We start from the raw sequence: 27,471 nt of genomic DNA, 5'->3' as shown, positions 1-27,471 counted from the left end.
TTTATAGGAACTCAAAAATCGGACGACCTCGGTGGTTTAGCGGTCTGGCACACCGCTTTAATTCCGATGGTCGCAGGTTCGATTCCTCGCACGGCACAAACATTTATATTCATGAGGATGTTTGTATCGGTTTGGGTGTTTTCTATGTATGATATGTATGTATTTACTAAAAAAATATCTATGTATATGTCACTTATCTAGTACCCATAACACAAGCTTTAGCTAGCTTAACTTGGGTCTAGATGGCGCTGTGTGAATTGTCCTGAGATTATTATTATTTTTATGTTTCGCTTTCTCAATCTTTATTATTATTATTAAAAATATTATTATTATTAAAAATAGTATTTTTCAAAGTAGCGTAGTTGCAACCGTTCAATAGCGTGCCCCGCTAAGGCAGATTTCAGTGACTACAACGCCATCTAGTTTGAGAGAGATAACCACCACAATATATTTTTAATTATTTAATACGATTTATGCTTAAAAACTTGAAGTAAACATATTAATAGTAAAGATTAAATCTAATTATAATTATGATAATAATTAAATAAAAAAATGTATGGTCTAGAAAGTTTAATTCAATCATGTTTATTTTTGAGTATAAGAAATAAGTTCTGATTTGACCATAACAGTCCGACCTACCCACTGACTTTAAAAATAGAACAATCATATTGTGCGGACTGCCTAGTTCTGTTTAAACGGTCGAAGTGTGAACATATAAGTGAAATATCTTTGTATATCGTTGCTGCTGTCCTCCGTAACAAAAGTTAATATGGATGGTTAAGATTTCTTTAATTTCGCCTACTATGTACAATGTAATAGTTCAGACAGGACGTCTGTCGAGTCAGATAGTAGTAGGTACATATATTTTTTATTCCTTGTCCCAAATAAATCCACTAAGTTTAAATTTATGAATAAAAACAGATTTAAAAATATTCTTAGCAGGATGTTTGCCGCCCGCACCGGCGTTCACAATCAACGGCATCAGATGATCTGCTTCTCCGAGAGGATGAGCTTCTAAACCACCAGGCACCTCCATCCACGTACACAGACGATCCTTTACTTCATCAACATCGCCAGTACACACTTCATTTAAGAACCCATCAAACTCATTATTAACAATCACATTATCATTATCAGTATCAGCTTTCTTAAATTCTACCATATTGTGGTATGACATACCCGAGCCGAATATGGCAACACCATCTTTCCGGAACTGATACAACGCGTTTCCTATATCAAAATGTCGGGCTGCGTCTTGACTTTTCAAAATGGAGACTTGCACTATGGGTATTTTAGCGTCTGGATCTATTAGTATCATTGGTACGAAGACACCATGGTCCCAGCCGCGAGTGCTGTCGAGTTTTGAAGGAATTCCCGCCTTTTCGAAGGCTTCATGTATTCTTCTTGCCAATGTAGGATCACCAGGCGCATTATGCTTGAACGTGTAACTTACTGGAGGGAAATTGTAATAATCATACAACATACTATGATGTTCGCTAGATGATACAGTCGCGATATCTTCTTCTCTATGCGCTGTAACCACGATAACTGCTTTCAAGCGATCCAAATCAACAAGATTCGAGACATTTCTGAGAGAATCGGCAATCTCCTTATTCAATTCCTCGCCTAATATTGGATACGGTCCACCTCCATGGTTGAGGAAGAGAGATGGCGCGAAATATGTATTATTTTCACATTTAATAGCCGTTAGAAATGTAACAATGATGAAAAATAGAGCAGACATATTATTTACACGCGATCTGTTTGTATTTAAAATGTATACTGAATTCGACAATGACCTTATCTCGAAGGGTCATCTATGTATATAAATAAAATTGGAGTGTCTATTTGTAATATTGAAATAACCGTTTTTTACTACGTGCATATGAACAAAAATACGGTACATACACCAAAATAACTGTTTGTACAATTTTTGTCTGTCTGGCTGTTTGTTCCGGCTAATCTCTGAAATGGCTGGAACAATTTTGACGGAACTTTTTTTGGCAGGTAGCTGATGTAATAAGGAGTAACTTAATCTATTTCTATTTTAGAAAATAAAGTTAAATTCCCCGCGGACGATGTCGCGGAAACAGCTAGTTATGGTTGTAAAATCAATTACCTATAATGTACGTGTAAAAATATACAATGTGTGGTCTATGGTGAATGACCAACTAAATAATATAAAAAGAGATTTGATGGTTTGTTTGTAATTAATAATAGTGTTCAGGTTACGAAACAACTGTCTTCGTCGCGTTCATAATAATAATAAACTGACGCCGCAAAGATTAACACACCAGCAAAAGTTAAGACAATAAGGAGAAAATAATGATCTTAGCTAATCTTAATCTATATCTATATCTATACTAATCTTTATCTATACTAATCTATATCTATACTAATATTATAAACAGGAAAGGTTTGTATTTTTGTGTGTATGTTTGTATTGAATAGGCTCCGAATCTACTGGACCGATTTGAAAAATTCTTTCACCATTAGGAAGCTACACTATCCCTGAGTAACATAGGCTATATTATATTTCCAAAAAAATTAGGGATCCTTACTAAAACTCTAATAATGTAACCCAAGGTGTAAATATTATATAAGCTAGTAATATTATAAATGCGAAATTTTTGAGTATGGATGTTACTCTTTCACGCAATAACTACTGAACAGATTTTGATGAAAGTTTACAGTAATATAGCATCAAAATAACAGGCTATAAATTACAAAAAAAAAATCCGCAGTTTCTCTAGACGAAGGATTACAACCAATGTGTGTTGCCAGTGATGACTTACGGAACAGAGACGTGGTCGCTAACTATGGGCCCCATAGACAAGCTCAGAGTCACTCAGAGGGCAATGGAGAGGGCTATGCTCGGAGTTACTCTGCGTGATCGAATTAGAAATGAGGAGATCCGCAGAAGAACCAGAGTAACCGACATAGCCCGAAGAATTGCGACTCTGAAGTGGCAATGGGCAGGGCACATAGCTCGTAAGACAGATGGCCGTTGGGGCAGTAAAGTCCTCGAGTGGCGACCACGGACCGGAAGACGCAGCGTGGGAAGGTCTCCAGCAAGGTGGACCGACGATCTGGTCAAGATCGCTGGAAGGCATTGGATGCGAGCAGCGCAGGACCGATCTTCGTGGAGATCTTTGGGGGAGGCCTATGTCCAGCAGTGGACGTCTTCCGGGCTGCGATGATGATGATGATGATGGTGATGATAAATTTCAAGCAGGTGAAACCGCAGGCGCAGCTAGTAGTACTATAAATCTAAATTGGAGTGGACATGATAACTTGACCTAATGTTATCGTTGAACAATTTTGCACTATATAATAGTGTAACAGTCAATTAAACACTGACTGTTGGACACATACCACGTCAGATCTATTTATATGGAAGGGATTGTTAGTAATGTGGACTCATAACCATTACTAGTAATGTACCATGTCAGGTTGACCTCCACGCGGTTCCCCCTGGAAACTATCGCGATAAATTCGTGGTAAATTTGTCACGATTGGCTAACTGACCTGACCTCATGCTCATCTTATCGTCCTTCACTGGTGCCACAAATTATCATTCATATTCAATCACCATTATCATTCATAAAAAAAACATATATTTATATATATATATATAAATATATGTTTATATGTATGTATATATGTATATATCTAGATAATGTATGTATTAAATTAAGTATTCATATAATATGTACAGAGTAATTAACATTACGTTTAAAAACGTAATACTCTTTTAAAGGTGCATCTATGCTATAAAAAAATAAGAAAATTGGGCTATCGCTAAATATTTTAGACCACTGTCATGTACGGAAATCATGAGCGGTCATTATAAACAAGGATTAAGGAAATTATAAACAGGGACAAGAATTGAAGGATATTCTTAGGAGCGGTGGTTTTTATTTCCTCAGAAAAGAGTGTAAACTTCAGGATTGTGTAAACTTTCCAAAGGAGATATTTAACATTTAGGGGGATGAAAAATAGATGTTGGCCGATTCTCATACCTACTCAATACGCTAACAAAATTTCATGAGAATCGGTCAAGCCGTTTCGGAGGAGTATGGGAACGAAAACTGTGACACGAGAATTTTATATATAAGATAAACTTCTTCATTTTTAAAATGACGTACTTCCGTACTCGTTTCATCTCTCTTTACAACACCTTACAACCCTTTTTTGCTTTTTTTATATTTAATCGACAGCCTATAACGTTTTTCTTATTAAACCGTTTTTTTTGCTAACCACATTGTGGAATAATTCCAGCAATGGTATTTCCGAACCGATACGATATTGAAACCTCAAGACAAGAACTTATTCCTTCTTAAAAGGCCGGCAACTTACTTGCAATTCCCCTGGTGTCGGGGTACTCATGGGCGGCGGTAATCACTTTCTAGGTGCTTGTACCTATGTACCTATGCTATAAAAAATATAATTACAAAAAAAAAGCTAGGGCAAATAAAAAAATAAAATTATGCGTATGCATCACTGCATTTAATCTCAATAATATTCTCTCTTATATATTATTACATATTTTTATTTATTATAAGTAAACTCAAAAAATTCTTAATGGATTTTTAAATATTTGTCACTTATTACACACCTACAATGTCAGCGAACAAGATTGTACTGCACCTATATCTCAGTATTGTCGTTCCTCATTATCATTACATAGTATAAAACAAAGTCGCTGTCGCTGTCTGTCCGTCCCTATGTATGCTTAAATCTTTAAAACTACGCAACGGCTTTCGAAGCGGTTTTTTTTAATGAGTGATTCAAGAGGAAGGTTTATATGTATAATACATGTACACCCGGGCGAAGCCGGGGCGAGTAGCTAGTAATATAATAATATAATGTCCTTGGACAGTTAACATAGAGCCATTTTGTCCCAAGTTAAGCTGAGCTTGTGTTATGGGTACTTACTGATATAAATACATAGTTATATATTTTTTAAATACATTCATAATATGAATAGAAAACACGCAAATCGATAAAAACGATTATTAATACAAATGTTTGTACCGTGCGAGGAATCGAACCCGCGACTATCGCACGTAAAGCGGTGTTCTAAACTACTAAACCAGCGGGGTCTAATAGTTTAGTTAGCACTCCCGCTTTACGTCCATTCATTCATTCATTCGATTCTATTGAATCTCCTACAGATATTTACATAATCAGCGGGCGATAGCTGTACTTCCTGCAATTAACGCCGTGGGATACAGCTAGTGTTAAATGAATCTCTTAATGAAGTCAGCATGGCTCAGTATTCTGGTGAAGGCGGAGAGCGTCCTGGAGTTGCAGCCGTGGTCCCCCGTGCTGGGCGAGGTGGACACCACGCCGCGTAGGTAGTACCGCTCGATGGAGCGCTCGGGCGCCGGCAGCACTAGCCCTCCGCCGCTGTCCCCTTGACACACGGCCGTGCCTGCCGACCAACAGTACAACAGTTACAACAACACACGCACACCTGGTGCAAATATCCTCACAACACCACGCCCCCCGCTCGAGCGCCGGCAGCACCAGCCCCCCGCCGCTGTCCCCTTGACACACGGCCGTGCCTGCTGACCAACAGTGCAACAGTACAACAATACACGCACACCTAGTGCAAACATCCTCACAACACCAGCTAGAGGGTGGAAAAGTGATTGTTAGCAATGAGGATTTCTGACTCCATTGCTAGCAATGTACCATGTCAGGTTCACCTCCACGCAGTTGGAAACCATCCTGATAAATTCTTGATAAATTTGTTCACGCCAGCGTAAACTGTTTGCGCAGACGGGTACATCAATCCATTCTCATCCATAAAAAAACACTCCAGTCAGAGGGGCGACGAGGGGGTGTGTGGTTTCTTACCCAAACATATGACGTACCTATGGGCCCCGTTGCCGGGGTCACTAGGTCGCGTTACCATTCTGCCGCTACTCATCCTCTCTTTTGTACCTTGTACTATATAGTCTGTTTTGTAATCTCGGCGACTAAATTGACAGGTGTAAATCAGGACTGTTATGGATATAAAATTTCGGATACGGATAGGTTTCGGATATAGGAATGATTATTATACCGGATACGGTTACGGATGCGGATATGAAATTATTTCGGATTATCCGTTAGTTTCACACACAGGATAATTTTGGTTACGGATATTAATTTTATATAAGGAATTTCAAAAGTAAAATACCACAAACTAATAAAATGGTTACATAGCGAAGCGAGTCTCAATTAGGCTCCGTCCCTATCCAATATCCGAAACTTTTATTTCGGATTCGGTTACGGTTACGGAGCTCCCTAACATCCCTGGTGTAAATGTCAAATTTTCAAATAATTTTACTATTAAATTTAGTGAAGATCGCGAGGAATCAATTCCAAGTAAGTGATTCCATACTTTTGCTCGCGAGTGTAGTTGGCATTGTATAAATTGTCTAAAGAAAATAATGCTTCTCACCTTTGTCTATATAATAGTTTAGGTTTAGATGGCATAATCTAAAGAAAATAATGGTCTCAACTTTGTCTATGTAGTAGCGTCTAAAGAAAATAATCGTCTGTATTATAGTTTAGGACTAGATGACATAGTCTAAAGAAAATAATGGTCTGTATAGTAGTTTAGGACTAGATGACACAGTCTATAGAAAATAATGGCCTGTATTATAGTTTAGGACTAGATAACACAGTCTAAAGAAAATAATGGTCTGTATAGTAGTTTAGGACTAGATGACACAGTCTAAAGAAAATAATGGTCTGTATAGTAGTTTAGGACTAGATGACACAGTCTAAAGAAAATAATGGTCTGTATAGTAGTTTAGGACTAGATGACACAGTCTAAAGAAAATAATGGTCTGTATAGTAGTTTAGGACTAGATGACACAGTCTAAAGAAAATAATGGTCTGTATAGTAGTTTAGGACTAGATGACACAGTCTATAGAAAATAATGGCCTGTATTATAGTTTAGGACTAGATGACACAGTCTAAAGAAAATAATGGCCTGTATTATAGTTTCAGGACTAGATGACATAGTCTAAAGAAAATAATGATCTGTATAGTAGTTTAGGACTAGATGACACAGTATAAAGAAAATAATGGTATGTATAGTAGTTTAGGACTAGATGACACACTCTATATAAAATAATGGCCTGTATTATAGTTTAGGACTAGATGACACAGTCTAAAGAAAATAATGGCCTGTATTATAGTTTAGGACTAGATAACACAGTCTAAAGAAAATAATGGTCTGTATAGTAGTTTAGGACTAGATGACACAGTCTAAAGAAAATAATGGTCTGTATAGTAGTTTAGGACTAGATGACACAGTCTAAAGAAAATAATGGTCTGTATAGTAGTTTAGGACTAGATGACACAGTCTAAAGAAAATAATGGTCTGTATAGTAGTTTAGGACTAGATGACATAGTCTAAAGAAAATAATGGTCTGTATAGTAGTTTAGGACTAGATGACACAGTCTAAAGAAAATAATGGTCTCACCTTTGTCTATATAACCGGCGCATATTTTGTCATAAGTGAGGTATCTTCTGAAGTCTTCAGGTATTAGTGAGCTGCAATCGCCGTACGATATTATGGGCAGTTCCACGACCTGAAGAGTTGGAGACGCATTGCCTTCAGAGACTAGACCCCATCCGGCTACCTGTTTGACGTCATCGTACGTATTACTCAAGGATAGAAAGTTATAGTGATAAGTATCTGAAATATATATATATCTGTGGAATATTGTTATCTATGGTAAAACTCAATAATGTACGGTTCTGCCTTGACATATTTGATGACCTCGGTGGTATAGCGGTCTAGTACACACACATTACACACACGACACATACAATCATACTCATGAATACAAATGTTTGTGCAGTGCGAGGAATCGAACCCGCGACCATCGGACGTAAAGCGGTGTGTTAAACCACTAGACCACCGAGGTCATCTGTTACAAGTTAATACTTAGATAAATTTATTTTTACATGATTGATTAGCTACTTTATAGGTCAGAGCCCTGCTCCCCCGTGGCTACGTCGATGGTGCTCTGTGAATGGGGTTAGGATTACCATCCACTTACCTTCCCCTTAGAATCTCTCCTGGTGAGTTGTCTATTATCAAAGGTGTCGTCAAAATCAAGACACACGGGTGCAATGTGAGATTCATATGTGAATGACACGCTTAGCACCAGAACCGCGATATCTTGCGCGTAATTCGTCGTCCTGCCGTGGTAAGACTCCGGGATCTCGATAGACTTCACCTGTTTCAAGATAAATAGAGTCAGAAGAATTTAGGTCATCATTATAGTAATATGCAACACTTTTGTACTTTATTTTGCCGAAATTGTGCTGACGGAGAAATATGAAATTTCGCACTTTTAGCACAGGTAACAATCTTAAATATAAAAAAAAATAAAATAAGGAGAGCAAATTTGTAATATTTTTTAATATACCTATATTAAATCTATACATATAAATAAAATTGGAGTATCTGTTTGTAATATTGAAATAACCGTCTTTTACTACATGCATATGAATATAAATACGGTACGTAAATAACATTTTCTACAATTTTTGTCTGTCTCTCGGTTTGTTCCGGCTAATCTCTGAAATGGCTGGACCGATTTAGACGGGACTTTTTTTTGGCAGATAGCTGATGTAACAAGAAGTAACTTAGGCTTCTTTTATTTCAGAAAATGAAAGATAAATTCCACACAGACGAAGACTCTGTACCTGCGTGCTACACGTAGTCAATAATATAAACATTACACATACACACTACAACCGCTATTTGGTATAGCTGGTTCAAAGATGATTTTATATGTTTTATTATGGTCGAATATCGACCACTGGGCGACCACTAATAATGGAAATGTTATAAATATTCAACGAGAAATATAGTAATTTATTGAGTGACATTACAATTCAAATATATTCTTTTTATATTAAAAAGTTTGGCTGGCCAGTAAGGTATTATAACTTAGCCAACCACTCTGTGGGGGTTGCGAAAGCCTGCTCGCGCATATATGTACATATATAATATATATAAAGTCTAGCTTTATTAAAAAAACGTAAGTTTATTAGATTAGAATAGAAAATCATTTATTCAAATAAACTTACATTGAAGCACTTTTGAATAGTCATTACATTTTTTTTTAATCTACCGCTCGTTCGGAAAGCTGTCTCATCACAAGAAGAACGAGCAAGAAACTTGCGTGTTGCTCTTTTAAATAATTTTATTATTACTTTACATTTTTAAGTTTAAGTGTGTGAATACAAACCACCAATTAGCACTAATTCAATTAAATACTCAAAAAGAAAAAAATATTGAATACATAACCAACTGGTTAAACAATTAATAAGAGGAAATCAGTCATAGTGATTAGAGCAGACCAGTCTCTACAAGCAGCACCCGTTCACGAGTATGACATATGAGCCAGCCATCACTGCGCTCGACCATATTTTAGGGAGCCCAATGACCCGGCCCACCACGCCGCCACAAGTCTGGACATTTTAGTGAGCATGACTACTCAAAACACTAGATCACGTCAAAGCTACTCACAATTGTCATCTGATAGTTATAGTATTCACATTTTACATAAGAATGCATGCGGCAATTAATACAAAAACCGCTACGCTTTCATATTTCTAAAATCAATCAATTAAATCAAGAAAGCAATGAGAAAATAAAATTATAACGTTGTATGCTAATAAACTAATTATTTACTTGATATGTTGTCATCTATGAATTCGTCTATCCTGTAATAGGCTTTCTTACATAAAAATTGTTTAATATAAGATTTGAATTGCCTTTCTGTCAGATTTAATGCAGATTCTGGCAGTTTATTATAATTAATATTTATAAAATAGTATAGTTTAGGGGGTCCGGTGGGGGGTTGGAACCACACTAAGTGTCTGACAATGAGCAGCGCAAGTTATAATAATGCTACGAACAATATATGATAAAATGGAGTTTCTTAAAATAACGAATTTGATATGAAAAAATTTACACCTTTGTTACCTGTTACCTGCCAAAGGAACCACGATCCAGGTTTCATGTTTGGGGATCGTTCTTACCTGTGTTGGGGACACACATACAAGAACTTTCACGTTTACTAATAAGACGTATGTCTGGCCGTCGTGGGCTCTTGCTCTATAACCCTGATAAAAGATGAAGAGAAGGGACATCTTGGTGTTTTTAGCCGGTAATAGTACCTAAACGTACCTTTACCAAACTCAGGACGAAACCACTCTCCTTGAAGATTTTCTCCAAGTAAAAAAAAGGTTTTGAAGTTGGAAATACCAGCACAATTTTGCTTAAAAACACTTCTAGATTTGCAATAGTTAAATTAATATGTAGTGAAAATAGATGAAAAAGCAAGAGGCTTAAATTGTTAGAACCATTGTTGTATATCAAAGATTGCTCGGTTAATTCTGACACCTAGCAATAGATATTGACTGTCATTGTTATAAATATATAAAATAATAATATAAAATGAAAAATTCGTAGATGTGATAAATAATGTGATCTATTTAAACTGTGATATATAATAATGATATGATGTAATGTAATGTAATGTAGGTTTGACTCCATTTTCCGCAATTGGCCTCTCATTTGGGCCGTTGTGCGTGTAGAGCCAGGCTACTAAAGTAGTCAGCCAAGCTCCTCCCAGAAGCGCAAAAGTTTCCTGGTGTCTTCGCAGGCTTCACGGAGCGACCTCACCGTTTCGAGGATTTGATTACGTTGTGTGGCCACTGCTACGCACTCCAGGATTACGTGAGCAGCCGTTTCCTCGGCTCCAAAGCAGCCCCGGCACAGGGGACTGTCTGTAGCACCTATTGTGTACAGTTGTTTGTTTAAGGGATAGTGGTCCGTCATTGTCCCTATCATTATTTTTAGGTTGTGCCTGTCCAGATTGATATGATAATGTGATGTGTAATATTATGCATTATGTTATTATAGTGTATAGGATGTGATTGATTTGGACTTTTCACGAGTGATATCTACTGCTGTATCTGCATTTATTCGATATAACACTAACATTTGAACGTATGGCCTTTGATTTTTCAAGGTACGATCTTTAACTAAAATAGTTGAAACGAACTTTGCATTTCGTGGATTCACCGTTCGGGTGCCGATCCATCGTGTGGCAGGAAAATTATGTGGAAGAGAGTGAACTGTAGAGGGATACTGTTCCCGGGACTTGTGACCAGGGTGCAGGTTTTATTAAATGAAAAATATCCGTAGTTTTTGTTTTTTATCCTACAATAGGAGTGTATATAACAGCACAAACTATTTCAACTTTAACTGAAATAGATCTTACAAAACAGCGAAATAGGTGCTACTGAAATATAGATGTAGATAGACGTCTTTCTCGGAAAATATTGACCGTTATATGAATACTTACGTCAGCCATCTGGGGATTCTTGTCACCAGGATCATTCCACGCTCGGTACAGCTTGCCGGCACCCACAGCATATAATCTGGCGGACTGTTTGCCGTTATCAGTCCAAAAGCAATGTGCCGCTATACAAGTATAAAACAACACTATTAAGAAGAGGGTGTCGGCGCAAGAAAATTACAATGTACAGTATTCGCTCTATCTACAATACGTAGATCAAAAATGGGTGCAAGCTTTGAAGTTAATATAATGTACACAAATTAACCATAAAGACTAAATAAAAACGGTGTTCCATAAGGCAGTATTTTAGGACCCTTGTTATTCTTGTTTTATATAAATGACTTGTCAAATGTCACAAAGTATGACTGCATTATGTTAGCTGACTATGTATCAGTTATAATACTGTGGAATGACAATGAAATATATAACAATGACATAAACGGAGTGAACACAAAAATAGTAGAATCCTTACAGGAAAATAATTTAAATATAAATTACTAAATATCTTGTATTCCCGTGCAGCTACGCCATGAGCGGCGAGGCGAAATACCATAGGGTTTTAGCCGATTGGACACCAGTAGTATAAGCATCCATCAAAGAGACTCTGATGGATTTTCCCCACTTAAGAAAAAGGTGCGTTACCTGATATGACAATGTTATGTCTCACGATGGACCCGCCACAGACCTGCATGTAGGGCGTGGTGTTCTTCCTATATATGCCAGCGTGCCACGGCAGCTCGCCGAGCTTTGCCTTCTGACCGCCTACGGCCAGGGTGTCGCCATGTGGAGTCACACGCCCGCATTCTGTAGTTTTTTTTAATAGGTATAGTCAAAATGATATCCATATAGAACGCGTTGAACAAGCTCTGTGGTCTGGCGGTTGAGCTCAACGCTTCACTTCTGATAGCCGTGAGTTCGATACTTACAGAAACACTTGTATTTTTTAGTTCTTATTATGATTGTTAATTCAATCACTCATAATATCTTTATTCATATAGTGTTTTCAGGAATTGTTCAGATCAATACCATATGGTGAATTTCACCATCGCATTACCCGCCAGAAACTATAATACCACCCAAATCGTTTCATGAAAGGCGTTCCTTCACTACACGTTTTACAAGAAACTTTTTATTACACACAACCACATTGTGGAATCACTTTCCAGCAAAGGTATTTCTTTACCGAATACCATTTTGAAAGCGTCAATAAAAGAGGTTATTCTTTGTTAAAAGGCCGGCAACGCACTAGCAATTTCTCTGTTGTTACGGGTGCTCATGGGTGGCGGTAATCACTTACCATCAGGTGAGCCGCAAGCCCGTTTGTCCCTATGTTATAAAAATCAGTATTTTAGCCAAATGAAGAGGAAACGCCACTACATGTCCTATGTGGTAGTAGCTCACTCTAAATCTAATCTAACTCTATCTCCTATGGAAAGTTTAATCTATGTATGTAGGTCGCAGTGCTACAGGTCCAAGCAGCTCAACCCCCCCCCCCTCCCCCCCAATAAAAAAACCACTATAAAATATATGAGACTAATTTTCAGAAGACCATACCTGGTGAGCATATGGGTGAGTCACTCCAGCCCTCCACTCCACATTTAATGACCGGTGGGTCCCCGTTGAAGTAGTAATAGTAATTATGCTTGCACTTAGGTCTTGCCATGGTACCCTGGGGTTCGTAGTCGTTGCAGGGTCGCCTTCTGTCGATCCCATTTGAAGAGTAGCAGTAATAATCGATACTGTAGTGCCGGATCATGCGACAGAGTCCTGGAAATATTAATAAGTTTTTTTTATAAACATTGATCAAAGATTAAATGCATAGCGATTTTATGTTGATTGTCGCATGCCTAATTCTCGACGGCCTCGGTAGTCTAGCGCTTACAACATTTCAACATTTGTATTCACGAGTACGAGTTTGTATAAGTCTAGCTGTTTTCTATGTATATTACGTATGTATTTAGAAATAAAAGTATCTATGTGTTTATATCAATTGTGTAGTACCCATAACACAAGCTCTGCTTAGCTTGGGACTAGATGGCGCTGTGTGAATTGTCCAGGGATATTATTATTATTATTAATCCTTGTAATGTGTTTACTTAGAACAACTTTTATTTAAAATATGCAATCGCATATATCTTTTAAATTACGCAACGGAGTTTAATGCAGCCAGCAAAAGATAGAGTGATTCAAGAGGAAAGTTTACATGTATAATTCCTGCGTGTTATTTTTAGGTATGTACATTGATTTAAGAAGAAAAAGTATAATCCATCACATTTAAAGTAAGTATTGTTGCTAAGTAACAGTTTGTATGTAATGTGCAATTGCGATCGGAACGAAAGGAAATTATATTTACTGCTATATATGTAATCAACTCAACATCTCCATCAGGTTATGAGCACTAAAGTGAATATAATTTAGTGAATTCTAGAATATAGTGGTGAAAACAAATCGAAATTCTGAAAATGGCAGATGACGATACGTCGAGTCACGGATTTTACGGCATAATGAAACTCAAGGGTGCTTCGGACTTTCCCAACTGAAAATTTCAAGTACGTAATTATCTTGAAAATAAGAATTCATGGAAGACAATAGAGTTAGAACACTTTGATGAAAATTCAAAGATGATGACCGTAAAACCATAATCCACTCAATATCTCCATCAGTTATAGTATAGAAGAAGTCGTGATATTCAAAAAAATTTAGAGCATCCGTCATCAATGCGAGGCCAGAACTAGTAAATATATAAAATAAAATATACTTACGGGCACATGTAGGAATTTTTTGTATGAATTGACCATCTATACAGGTCACATCGGCAACTCCAATCAACTCATAACCGATATTGCAAGTATACTGCAGGTAGATCTGTTTGTACGACTTGCCGGGACTTGCGAATATCTCGTTGGGAGCCGTCCACAAGCCATTCTCAGGGTAGTTTGGAAGGAGGCAGTATGCTGATGTTGCAGTACTGGAAAGCAGGTTAAGTGTGGGTTAAATTGGCAAAGGGTCAATCCTACACCCTGGTCACAAGTCCCGGGAACAGCTCGGAGCTTCCCTTTTTGCCACATCGTGAATCCACGGAATGCTAAGAAATTCATCTCTTGTGTTATATAAAATTCTCGCATCACAGTATTGAAATCAAAAATTATTTATTCACGTAGGACATTTTAGCCGCTTATGAACATCAATTTTTTTTTATCTAATAATTTTCCTTACCGTCCAGATCAGTATACAGATTTCATTGAGAAGAACTGGCAAGAAACTCAACTGATGTCTTTTTAAAAGCCAGTTTTTTTTTACATTGTGTCCTGTGTCTAATATTAAATGAATATCTATTGCACGCTCGTCATTCAAGTAATCGTTTAGTTAGTAATATATAATAATTGCCCCCAATAAATGTGATTTAACAGATGTTTTGAATTTATTTAAAGGTAATTTCAGTCTAACCTTCGGTATCTTATTTGAAATTTTTACACCCATTCTTATAAAAGACCTTTGACTTTTTCTGAACAATACTTAGTATCAGCAAGTTTGTCTTTAAATCTAGTATTAAATCTATAATGAATATGGTTGTTTCTTGTTCGTAACAAAACCCCTTCGAAGCGGCCAGCAGGTCTGAGAATAAGACTATTTCTTCGTCCGCGCAATTTTAGTAAAAAGGGGTGTAAAGTTTTTGCTTCATGTCTTAACCTATATCTCATTAATGGGAGTAAAGAATAGCTTTTACTACTATCTACAAACTTTCTAATAATTTCCTCGTCCTATTCTTTTTCATTCTATTTCTTTTTTTTGTTTTCTCCCTCGCTTTCTCTCTCTCGTAGACATCTATGTTTCCCTTTCACGCAACCTTCCGCTTTATCAACTTATGCTTCACGTATTAATATATAGATATTTTCAATTGAGAATGAAAACTCACCTGAGTGTAAGGCCGTTGTTATTCACAGGTTGGAATCCACTTTTCTTGCACAGTTCTGGAGATTCATCGGAGCCGTCTGCACAATCTTGTTTCTATGGTGTTAGGTTTAATTTAAGTAAGATTTTTTTATTTAATAGTAATAATAATTATTTTGCGTATAAATGACCTACACACAGTGTGGTTTCTAGAAACTTTTTGTATTTCTGAACCGATACGATATTGAAACCATCAAAAAATCTTGCTACCATCAGGTGAGCCGCAAGCTCGTCTATCCCATATGCTATAAAAGTTTATTATAGCATCAATTGTTATTTTATGTAACTATTCTAATGCCGTTTGCCGCAGCTGACCTTTACAGCTTCATCGAACTATAGGAAGCGTATAGATGGCACTCCAAAGTTGCCAAAGAACTTATGGAGCGGCTGAAGACCAACTCCAGCTTGACGGATACAATTTTAGTCTGAAGGCACAACTAGGAAATCGAATCTCGGTTCAGGCTGTAACTTCGATGCCCGTTTAATAGAAGAATAGATTTCGATTTAAAAAAATGCTTTGATCAATCAATCTTACCTCGTTGCAGTCGGAGCCTTGGTCGACGCATGCGCCGTAAGCACACTGGAACAAATGCGGTGCGCAGGTGGTACCGGCGCATACGCGTAGAGTCTCGTCCGAGCCGTCGCTGCAGTCTCGTGTACCGTCACACAATTTCTGTGACGGGATCTTATCCTCGTTGTCGCATTTGAACTTGATACTGGAAAGAAATGGACGGTAGGTAAAAAATATTTATACAAAAAACTTGACGTTCATAATCGGCTAAAATGTCCTACTTGGATAAATGATTTTCCATTTGAAATGTTAAGGAACGTTCATATATCATTAATTTCATGATTCTTTGACCATTTCTCTGTTTACATTTCAGAGTTTCCCCCCTCCCTAGTGTTTTTACTTATTTGCCATTTTTTTCATGTTGCCGTCATTATCTGATGTCAACTTGGCGATGAAAAGAAATATTCTTAAAAATATTAGGGGGCCAAAACCAAAACACTTTTGTACAAGCTCGAACATTATGGTATTAGAAATAATGACCTAAGTCTAATGACAAGTCTAATAACAAAGTGTTAGGTTTGATAAAAAAGGTTCATTTTTTTGAAAAGATGTCGACAATTTGCTATCTCGACATCACATATAGCTCTAATCTTAATATCAGCATCGGTTTGTTTACTTTTCGAAATACGTAAAAAAGATATGGAAGAAATTCATCGAAGTTGTCCGCGCATATTTTGATAAAAAAAGGTTTATTTTTTTAAAAGAGGTCGATAAATTGCTAACTCTGGCATCACATATAGCTCTAGTCCTAGTATCACAAGCAGTTCGTTTACCATTCGAAATACATAAAAGATAAAAAAGAATACTAACTCTTCGCTTGTCCTGGTAATATTCTTGCACCTTGGAAGAAGTTCATCGGAGTTGTCCGCGCAATCTTTGATACCATTGCAGGGCGCACTTCCATCCACGCATGCGCCGTATGTACACCGGAACCAATTACTGGAACACCTAAAGGAAAATTTAGTCTCTTTGTAGATTTCTTATGAGATAGATACCTAACCCTATCATCACGAACTATTGCAGTTTTTACCAATACACTTTTTTGATGAATGTCGGTACATTTTATTTGCCGCAATCTGCCGTACTTTACTGCATTCAATTGCACTTCGCTGCACTCTGATGCACTCTGCCATACTTTGCTGCATTCTACCATACTTTGTTGCACTTCACTGTACTAAGATACACTCTGCCACACTTTTCTGTACTCTACCATGCTCTGTTACACTTTACTGCACTGTGCGGCACGCTGCTGTACTGAGGCGCTTTACTGAACGTTGTTCATCCTTATGCATTCTGCCACAATTTGCTGCATTCTACCGAACTCTTACACTTCACTGCACTCTGCGGCACACTGCTGTACTCTGTCCTACTCTGACGCCCTTGGTTGCAATCTTTTCACTCTGCCGCACTTGTTTGCATTCTACCGCACTCTTATACACTTCGCTGCACTCTGGCGTACTCTGATGCACTCTGACATTATTTGTTGCTTTCAACTGAACTCTATTACACTTCGCTTCGATCTGCGGCACGTTGCTGTTCTTCTATCTCACTCTGACGCACCTTGTTGATCTTTGTTGCATTCTGATGCACTCTTATGTACTTCGCTGGCTTCTGGCTCTCGCTCACTCTGAAGCACAATGCTTCAATTTATTGTACTCTGCAGCACGCTGCTGTGTTCTATTACACTCTCACGCACTCTGTTGCACTTTGATGCAGTTTTCTGCACTTAACTATATTATGTTAAACTGTATTATACCTTGTTATACTAACCGACTTTTTCTACAGAGTGCATGGGTCTCATCGCTGCCGTCCGAACAGTCGAATATGCCGTCACATTTGTAATCCACGCCGATATGCGTCTTGTCACCACATTGCCATAGTCCCTCACTGTAACACGCGAACAGTAATCAGCAAGTAATCAGCAAACACAGAGTAATTTACATTACATTTTATAAGAGTCGGCACTGCCAAAATTTAATCTAAGTAATGGTAGTGAAGTATAGAGCGATCACAATAGATCTCTTTTTTGTAGCATAGGGGACAAATGACCCTTCGGATTACCTGATAGTAAGCGTTTACTGTTTTAATTACTGCCGCTCATGAGCAGATTTCTATACATCACAGTACTACAGATCTAAAAACCCAAAGCTTTTAATAATAAAAAGTCTATAATGTTTCTAAAAGAAGATGTTACAAAAACTACCTTTAGAAAAATTAGTTCTGGGTGCATGTTGAAAGTTGTATATATATACATATAAATAAAATTGGAGTGTCTGTTTGTTATATCATGAAATAACCGTTTTTTACTACATGCATATGAATATAAATACGGTACATACACCAAAATAACATTTTTTACAATTTTTGTCTATCTTTCTATCTGCCTGTTTGTTCCGGCTAATCTCTGAATTGGCTGAACCGATTTAAATGGGACTTTTATTGGCAGGTAGTTGATGTAATAAAGAATAACTTAGGGTATTTTAGAAAAATAAAGTTAAATTCCACGCGGACGAAGTGGCGGGAACAGCTAGTATGAAATAAAAGTTAAAACATTTCTAGCAGTTCTGAGTGCATGTTGAAAGTTACAAGAAATGTAAGTTAAAATATTACGTTTTTATTATTAGTTGGACATATAGATATGGCTAATACGGCAATTGGTTTGTTTACTTATTCTGACTATGAAGTCAAGCCACTGTGGCGAATTTAAAAAGACTTCAACCGAGATAGGGTCCAGTGGGGCCACGTGAGGTCCACCTGATATGGTAGAATGTTGAATTATTTGAAAAGATGTTCAAAACTTTCTTTAACTCTGATGTAACTAAACCTATGTTGATGTTCCAACATAAGTTTAGTTACCATTCGAAAAACATAAAAGAAAAAAAAAATACTGACTCTTCTCTTTTAATCGTAGCATTAATATCCTTGCATCTTGAAAGAAGTTCATCGGAGTTGTCCGCGCACTCTTTGATACCATTGCAGGGCGCATCTCGGTCCACGCATGCGCCGTATGAACACTGGAACCAATTACTGCGACACCTAAAAGAAAAATTTGTCTTTTTGTAGATTTCTTATGACATAGATACTTGAACCTAGCATCACAGGCTACCGCAGTTTTTACCAATACTTTTTTTTATCAATACCGGTCATTGCCGCACTTTGATGTATTACTCTGGTGCACTTTTATGCACTCTGGCATACTGTGCCGCATTGTACTGCACTCTTTTGGACATTGCAGCACTTTGATACACTCTACCACACTTTGCGGCACATTAATGCACTTTGCCGCGCCACTTTGCATTCTACTACGCTCTGTTACATTTCGCTGCTCTATGTGGCATGCTGCTGTACTGTATCAGAGTCTGTTTCTTGTACTTTGAAGCACTCTGCCGCACTTTGCTGCTTTTGCCCAAACTCTGTCGCACTTTGGTGCACCCTGGCGCACTCAAATACACCCTGCCACTACTCTGTTATACTTTGCTGCACTCTGCCGCACTTTGCTGCATTCTACCGCACTGTGCTACATTCTCTCTGTTTTACTTCGCTGCATTCTGGCGCACTCTGCGGCACGCTGCTGTACGCTGTACTCTGTTGCGCTTAACTACACCCTGATGCACTTTTCTGCACTTAGCTGTAATATGTTACACTGTATTATACCTTATATACTAACCGACTTGATTTACAGAGTGCATGAGTCTCGTCGCTGCCGTCGGGGCAGTCGAAGATGCCGTCGCATTTGTAATTCACGCCTATACACGTCTTATCACCACATTGCCACTGGTCATCGCTGTAACACGCGAACACAATCAACAAGTAATTAGTACAGAGTAATTAACATTACCTTTAAAAACGTAATACTCTTTTAAAGGTGCATCTATGCTATAAAAAAATAAAAAAATTGGGCTATCGCTAAATATTTTAGACCACTGTCATGTACGGAAATCATGAGCGGTCATTATAAACAAGGATTAAGGAAATTATAAACAGGGACAAGAATTGAAGGATATTCTTAGGAGCGATGGTTTTTATTTCCTCAGAAAAGAGTGCAAATTTCAGGATTGTGTAAACATTCCAAAGGAGATATTTAACATTTAGGGGGATGAAAAATAGATGTTGGCCGATTCTCAGACCTTGAGTAGGTCTGAGAATCGGCCACAGTCGAAATACGCTCACAAAATTTCATGAGAATCGGTCAAGCCGTTTCGGAGGAGTATGGGAACGAAAACTGTGAAACTGTTCAATATAATTACTATTTTCATTGTTAATTAATTAATGTAATAGTAATCGGGCTATATTGATCAAATCACTGTTATTTAATATTTAACGTAATGAAGTATTAAAGTTAAGGATTAATATAAATATTGTAAATAGCGCCATCAAGTACTTATAGACCGAACTAAGTTGTTTATATTAAGATAACTGTTACCCCCGCCTTACTCCCTACTAAACGGACTTCGGTCTATAAATACGGAGGTCGGTAGTTGAATAATCCTCCCCTCCGATCGATCCCCCGTCTAATTCAAACGGGGATCGAAATTACGACGGCCTGAGCCGAGGTTCGAACCCCTAGTGGTGCCTTCAGACTAAAGTCGTATCCGTCGGGCAGGAGTTGGCCTTCAGCCGCTCCATAAGTCCTTCCGCGGGTTTGGAGTGCCATCTGCATTTGCCCCATAATGTCCGGTGAAGCTGTAAAGGCCAGCTACGGCCAACAGCATTAGAGTAGTCCGAAAAAAAAAAAATTGAATAATCTTTCGTTGGGCGAGCCGCGGCATTCAGTCGACGAGCGCAGAGCGTGCCAGTTGTTTTGGATATTAAAGTGAATTGTATTAGGAATGGGTTTATCCCGGTCTTAGTTGGGCCTGGGGGGAAGCTGCAAGTAGTGAAGGTGTGTTAATGCATTCTTAAAGGGCCTTTTAACCCTACACCCGTGTCACAAGTCTCGGGCGTTACTTGGGGTTTCCCTTGCCGGCTTCAAAGCCCCCACCCCCTGCTAGTAAGTCCCCATCATTAATTATTGCTTCTTACAATCGTAACGATGAGTCGTCTGATATAATACCCGCTCTTACATATATATATGTACATATGGATCGTAAAATTATATATATATGTTCATACATACCTGCAAATTCTCTGTCTCTTGGCTCTACTCAAAATTATAGTCGGCGAGATCAGCCCATAGCTGAAAAAAAATACAGAGCTTATTGCTGGCCACTTAAGAGCCACTTTTTTTTTATTTTAAAAAGATATGTATTTAATTTGAATTGTTATTTCGTGTCAGAGGAAAATTTTATTTTATAATTATATATATATATTATAATTGTAAATATAATGTTGATGTATGATTATGTGTGTGTGTATGTCTGGTTGTCTTTATTTAATATTAGTATATATATGTTCAAAATCTACCCTGTAACATCGTAAGCACAGATTATTATATTAGAGTCCGTTAGTTTTCTGTTTCCGCGCCTTTCCTTCCCATCCTCCTCATTGTGTTGTGAATTAAAATAAATTAGAACTGTGAAACCTACTGTGAAACTGGAAAGCTAGCGAAGATATCTTCGAGACCCTGAAGCCCAAGAAATCCGCAGAACCATACAGGTACGCGACTGACGCTTCCACTCATTTTTCACTATATATATATACAGAGAGTAAATTCCCTAACATTTTGGTAGCAGAGTAGTTTCCCTAACAATATAATTATATTTTAATGTATAGTTATGAAGGCTGAGTAGCCTATACATCCATAATCACACATTTTCGCGTTTATAATATTAGTAATAACAGTATATTTATATTTTTTTTCATAGAAACTAATTTTAAGAATTGTTTAAATGAATCAATATTTTTTAATCTCTGCTGTTACTTTCATTCGTTATAAGTTCTTAAAATCATTTTAAACTTATTTACCTTGTTTTGTTTTGATGGTCAGCAGCCACAATTGATGCAGTAATTGAAGATATTGCTGTAATAAATATAAATATTATATTAGAATACCATTTGTACAAAAGTAGACTTTCTAGAAAGTTATCTGCGTGTGTACTGTCTCATCTATTTCAGCCAAGCAGCTTGCTTTGTAAGCTGTTTCGGTTGTAGGGTGCAGATTAGACAGTGAAATTACAGGGTAAGAGGCGTGACATCTTAGTACTCTGGAATGGCAACGGTGAGTGGTATCACGGGCGTCACGTGATAGGCAGTGAAATAACAAAATTAACACTCTTAAACACATTTTATAAAGCGAACAACATAGTGTATAAAATATATGACACACGCTGACGACTTTGTACAAAGTCCACTTCGGTAAAAGTTAGATAGATAGATAGAATATGCTTTATTTGCATTATACAATGATTGAAGATAGGTACAAATAATTAGTAAAGACGAATAAATATATATAATTTCATAGTATAACAACTTCACATAACACAACCTTCCATATACTCAGCCTAGGCCCGTGAGGGCGAGTATCACCTTAATTTTTATTATTATTTTACTATAAAATTGAAGAATTCGTTAACGATAATAATGTTTTTATAGAAAAACTTTAAATCCATAGCACTGACAATATTATCTGATTACACTAATAATGAGTGCGTAGCGATTTCTATGTTGATTATCGCATGCCTCTTACTTGTTATACTGTAATTATTTATATAAAAAAAAATATATTAAAAAGAGCAACACACAAGTTTCTTGCTCATTCTTCTTGTGATGAATCTGCATTCCGAATGAGTGGTAGAATCAAAATATGACTATTCAAAAGTGCTTGTAATGATTTTATTTGAATAAAGATTATTTCTATTTCTATTTAAATTAGATAATAGCGTGACATAGTCCGGAATGGTAACGTATTAGTTGTAACACGGGTATGAAATGATGACGTAATATCTGGTGGTAATATTCATGTGTATAGGCGACGATTGCCTTGCTTGTTTGCCATTTCAATAAAATAAAAAAAAAATAAACCTTAAAAATTAAAACTAAAGTTCTAATTTTAAAACGTAGGTAATTATACAAAAACTACGCAAGCTTCATTTTTTATTTTGTTTAAAAATATTGGATTCTAACGTCTCGGGCAGATAAATTTAACGAATGTATTGAGTTGAGTAGTCTTATTGGAGCAAGCAAGTAAGGAACCTAGGATTTATGTTATCGACTGCAATTCGATAAAACGATATTATTGCAAGCAAGTCTGGCCGCCCAGAGTTTGCATTTTTAAGTCAAGATCGACCAATCAACTATGTATTTGTTTTTGTAGTGATGTGACCAAATAAATTATATTATTTTTCTTGGTGTGTGTAATAGCGCAGTTATGATGTGATTTGATATGTATATATATTTTTGTGTATTTTCTGTATATATTATTGGTTATATATGTCTTATTATTCCATAACTACTCTATTGTATGCTTCTTCTACTCTATTATCTAATCTTATCGTGTCGCTAGCAAACAAGCCAGTTACAAATACTTTGTTTTTTAATATATCAAAAACTAATCGCCTTCAGTCACTTTGGATTCAAATATATGAAGTGAAATGTGGGTACCAGCTGTTCCCACGACTTAGTCCGCGCGTCCGCTCTATTTTAAAAAATAAAAGTAGCTTAAGATACTGCTTATTACATCAGCTACCTGCCAAAAAAATTCCCGTTTATATCGGTCCAGCCATTCCGGAGATTAGCCGGAACAAACGGACAGACAGACAGACAAAAATTGTAAAAAATGTTATTTTCCTGTATGTACCGTATTTCTATTCATGTGCATGTATTAAAAAACTGTTATTTCAATATTACAAACAGACACTCCAAGTTTATTTATATGTATAGATGTTTTACCGCTCTGGATACTGTCATGTCAGTGTTATGTGAATGACGTTGGCCAATTGTCAATTGGTTGTTTTTTTTATAATTTGAATATTTCTGATCTATGTAGGTATAATATGGTAACACGTGTCTAAGGAGGTACCAAGTATAAAACCAGTTTGAGCGGCTATCAGGAAAATGAAGTAGAATTATTTATAACAAATCTGTATTTATAATTTTCCTTGAATGTACTAAATAAATTCTCTCCCCGTCCAATTCAAACAGTGACCGAAATTATACGGCCTGAGCCGAGGTTCGAACCTGTAGCGGCGCCCTCAGAATAAAGTCGAATCCGTCAGGCGGAGTTGTCCTTCAGCCGCTCCATAAGTTCTTCAGAGGGTTTGGAATGCCATCTGCACTCGCCGCCAATCGTCCGGTGAAGCTGTAAAGGCCAGTTGCGGCTAACAGCATTAGAATATTTCGAAAAAAAAAAAACGGTAGTAAACAAAATCAGACGTCTATTTATAGGTTTTTTGTGGGTGATAATTAAGATAGAATAGTGCATCCGCGTGCGCTAACTGTAAACGCTGGTGGGGCCAAAAGGAGGATGATAGGCCAGGTCAGTTTGCCCATCTTTTTTTACCCATTCCTTCCCACTGTCCCATTCTTAATAATAATAATAATAATTCTTTATTGCGCACAGACAAACAAAGAACAATAAAAAAATGATAAAAAGTTAGTTGTCTTAAGACATACATTTTTTTTTTCAACAAACTATGTATTTATACTGTAGCTACTAATGAAATTTGAATTTTAAAATATTTTTTCTATTAAAATACTTTTTTTTGGTAGTAATACATACATATATATTGTCATTTTAATATTGTTACCGCTATTATTTATGTTTATGTTGTGTTCATATGATGAGTAATTGTTGTTATGTACATATTTATAATTACGAAATATTTACAATGAATATATAGTAACAAGATGGATTCGGCCGACAAGCTTGTTATTTATGATTATGTGTTCTTGTGTTCATGTAGAAGCAGCAGGAAAGGAGATGAAGTGATAAATTGCTATAAATTTACATTATGTATATTAACAAAATATTTACAATTGATATATATACAAGAATGTGATTCGGTCTCGAATGACTAGCTTGTTATTCTATTCTTCTGTAGTAATTAAAAAAAAAGTTTCTGTAGCAACGGTGTTGCCGCGCGATAATAGTTTTTTTTTTAAGGATGATAATGAAATGGTGCACCCGCCTGCGCTAACGGTTTACGCTGGCGGTGCACCAGTGGAGGATGATAAGATGAGCATGAGGTCAGGTCAGTTAGCGCATCGTGACAAATTCACCAAGAATTTATCACGATAGTTTCCAGGGGGAACCGCGTGGAGGTCAACCTGACATGGTACATTGCTAGCAATATGATCATCAGTCCACATCACTAACAATCTCCTTTCCCCCTGCCCGATAATAGTTAATTCGCCACACATATTATAAGTTTTTTTTATGTATTATTAAGACCTTAATCCTATTAAATCGATGCTTGGGAAGTAATGGGTCAAAAGTGCAGGATTTGACCACGATGGTTTCCAAGGGGAACAGCGTGGGGGTTGGCCAAACATGGTACTTTGCTTGCAAAGGGGTCACTACTCCCCATTAATCCCTTTCTCTCTCTATATTTAGAAATTAATCCTCCTTGTTAATAATTTTTATAGCCTATATTTATTTATTTATTTTTTCTTTATTGAACAAAAAAAAATTGTACAAGAGACGAGCTTAATGCCGTATGACTATTCAAAAATATGACTATTCAAAAGTGCTTGTAATGAGTTTATTTGAATAAAGATTATTTCTATTTCTATGGCATTCTCTCCCAGCTAACCTTTGGGTATAAGCAGAAACCGTAGTATATATTATGGCTATATATATATTTATTTATTTATTTACGTCACACTAAGTGAACTTTACAGTTCCCAATATGCCCACTTAGGAAGATTGTATACATATACACACTTATGAAACACTACTTACTAATACATACACTAATTACACAAGAAAAAATAAAATAGTAATAATCTTAATTTTCCATACTATATAAATAATCTACCATCCATGCCATCCTACGAAACTCCAGCAAATTACAAGTAAATATGTCTAGATCTGGAAAGCGACTAACTACACCGTTGAGTAGACTCAATGTCAGAGAAATAGGAGCCTGTTTGGCCAGCTCTATTCTTCTCCATGGAACATCAAACAAGTTTCGTCTTCTTGCTTGTACGTAATTATTGGGCGCTCTTATGGACACCGATGTTAATACCGCTTGGTTACATTTTTCACCTCTTATGACTGTGACTACATATTCCATCGATGCAATATTCCGTCTTACTTCATATCCCACCATCCCCAATAAAAACATAGTAGGTTATATATTAGGGTATGTGACTCTATAACTATACTGCCTTTGATATATATATCATATACACTTCTTTTGTCAATATATGTATCTGTTATATGTTCCTGTCACTGTTCTTGTTTCGTTTTTTTATTGTAATAATATAATATATTATAATCATCATAATAACCAAGTGAGAAATCCACAATTCTCTCAACAATGTACATATATAATATACATATACTATCAGGCCATGCGTTGCTGTAGCTAAGGTTTATGAATAAAATAATATTGCGACTATAAATTGAGATGTCAGCTATCCTATCTTTCAAGTTGGATGCAATCAAGTTTGTAATCAAATGTGCAAATCAAGTTATCAATCGGTTCAATAGTTTAGGAGTCTATAGCGGACAAACAACGTGACACGTAATTTTTATATATAAAGATCTGTATGCAATAATTTGTTTACTAACATTTGATTATATAAATCATATTTAAGGACTTACCATAAACAAAGAGTAACATAAATAAATTTGAACATTGTCAGTCATCGGACTAGTAATAATACCACAAATTAAGTTAAATACCATAAATTACGTAAATAAATAATCACAAAACTACACAATAATTAATATTTATGTTAGAAAAATGTAAAGAATGAAAATATATTAAATAGGTACTTGTGCATTCCATTATTACTGAATTACTTTAGAATGAATTTTGTAGCGTTTATTTGTTTACAAACGATTTATATTATTATTACATGCATTATTCATTTAATATTAGCAGAATATGACTTACCATAAACAAAGAGAAGTATAAATTTGAGCATTGTCAGTCCTAAGTCATCGGATTATTAATAATATCATAAATTAATTGTATAATTTATAATAAATAATCACTGAATCACACGCTAATATTTGTATTACGAATGTATAGAATAAAAATGTATTGAATACTTGTGCATTCCATTATGACTGAATTACTTTAGAATGAATTTTGTAGCGTTCATTTGTTTACAAACGATTTATTTTATTATTACATTCATTATTATACTAATTGCGGAGACTGGAGTCCAACATACATGCATTATTCATTTAATATTAGCAGAATATGACTTACCATAAACAAAGAGAAGTATAAATTTGAGCATTGTCAGTCCTAAGTCATTGGATTACTAATAATATCATAAATTAATTGTATAATTATAATAAATAATCACTGCATCACACGCTAATATTTGTATTACGAATGTATAGAATAAAAATGTATTGAATACTTGTGCATTCCATTATGACTGAATTACTTTAGAATGAATTTTGTAGCGTTCATTTGTTTACAAACGATTTATATTATTA

At 36.3% G+C, this 27,471-nt stretch overlaps 2 protein-coding genes across 2 annotated transcripts; both read right to left on the bottom strand.

The window, feature by feature from the left end:
- Positions 1-637: 637 nt before the first annotated feature.
- On the bottom strand, positions 638-1,761 carry LOC131840760 (uncharacterized). Its single transcript, XM_059188951.1, has one exon. The coding sequence runs from the start codon at positions 1,742-1,744 to the stop codon at positions 869-871; it is 876 nt and encodes a 291-aa protein (XP_059044934.1). The 5' UTR covers positions 1,745-1,761; the 3' UTR covers positions 638-868.
- Positions 1,762-4,509: 2,748 nt separating this feature from the next.
- Positions 4,510-27,012, bottom strand: LOC131840826 (modular serine protease-like). Its single transcript, XM_059189021.1, has 16 exons — positions 26,915-27,012; positions 21,819-21,873; positions 21,031-21,090; positions 19,582-19,698; positions 18,807-18,950; positions 17,685-17,801; positions 16,725-16,862; positions 15,879-16,059; positions 15,309-15,400; positions 14,155-14,360; positions 12,947-13,159; positions 12,035-12,196; positions 11,399-11,517; positions 8,072-8,251; positions 7,489-7,648; positions 4,510-5,437 (listed from the first exon to the last, which is right to left on the bottom strand). Exons 1-16 carry the CDS (start codon positions 26,943-26,945, stop codon positions 5,244-5,246), a joined length of 2,169 nt encoding a protein of 722 aa, XP_059045004.1. The 5' UTR covers positions 26,946-27,012; the 3' UTR covers positions 4,510-5,243.
- Between the last annotated feature and the right edge of the window lie 459 nt (positions 27,013-27,471).

The sequence above is a fragment of the Achroia grisella genome, unplaced genomic scaffold (genome assembly GCF_030625045.1).
Source record: "Achroia grisella isolate CSIRO2021 unplaced genomic scaffold, CSIRO_AGI_Agris_v1 utg149, whole genome shotgun sequence".
Taxonomy (NCBI): Eukaryota; Metazoa; Arthropoda; class Insecta; order Lepidoptera; family Pyralidae; genus Achroia; species Achroia grisella.
Note: the sequence above shows the minus strand (reverse complement) of the source record. Positions and strands in the feature narration are given on the sequence as shown.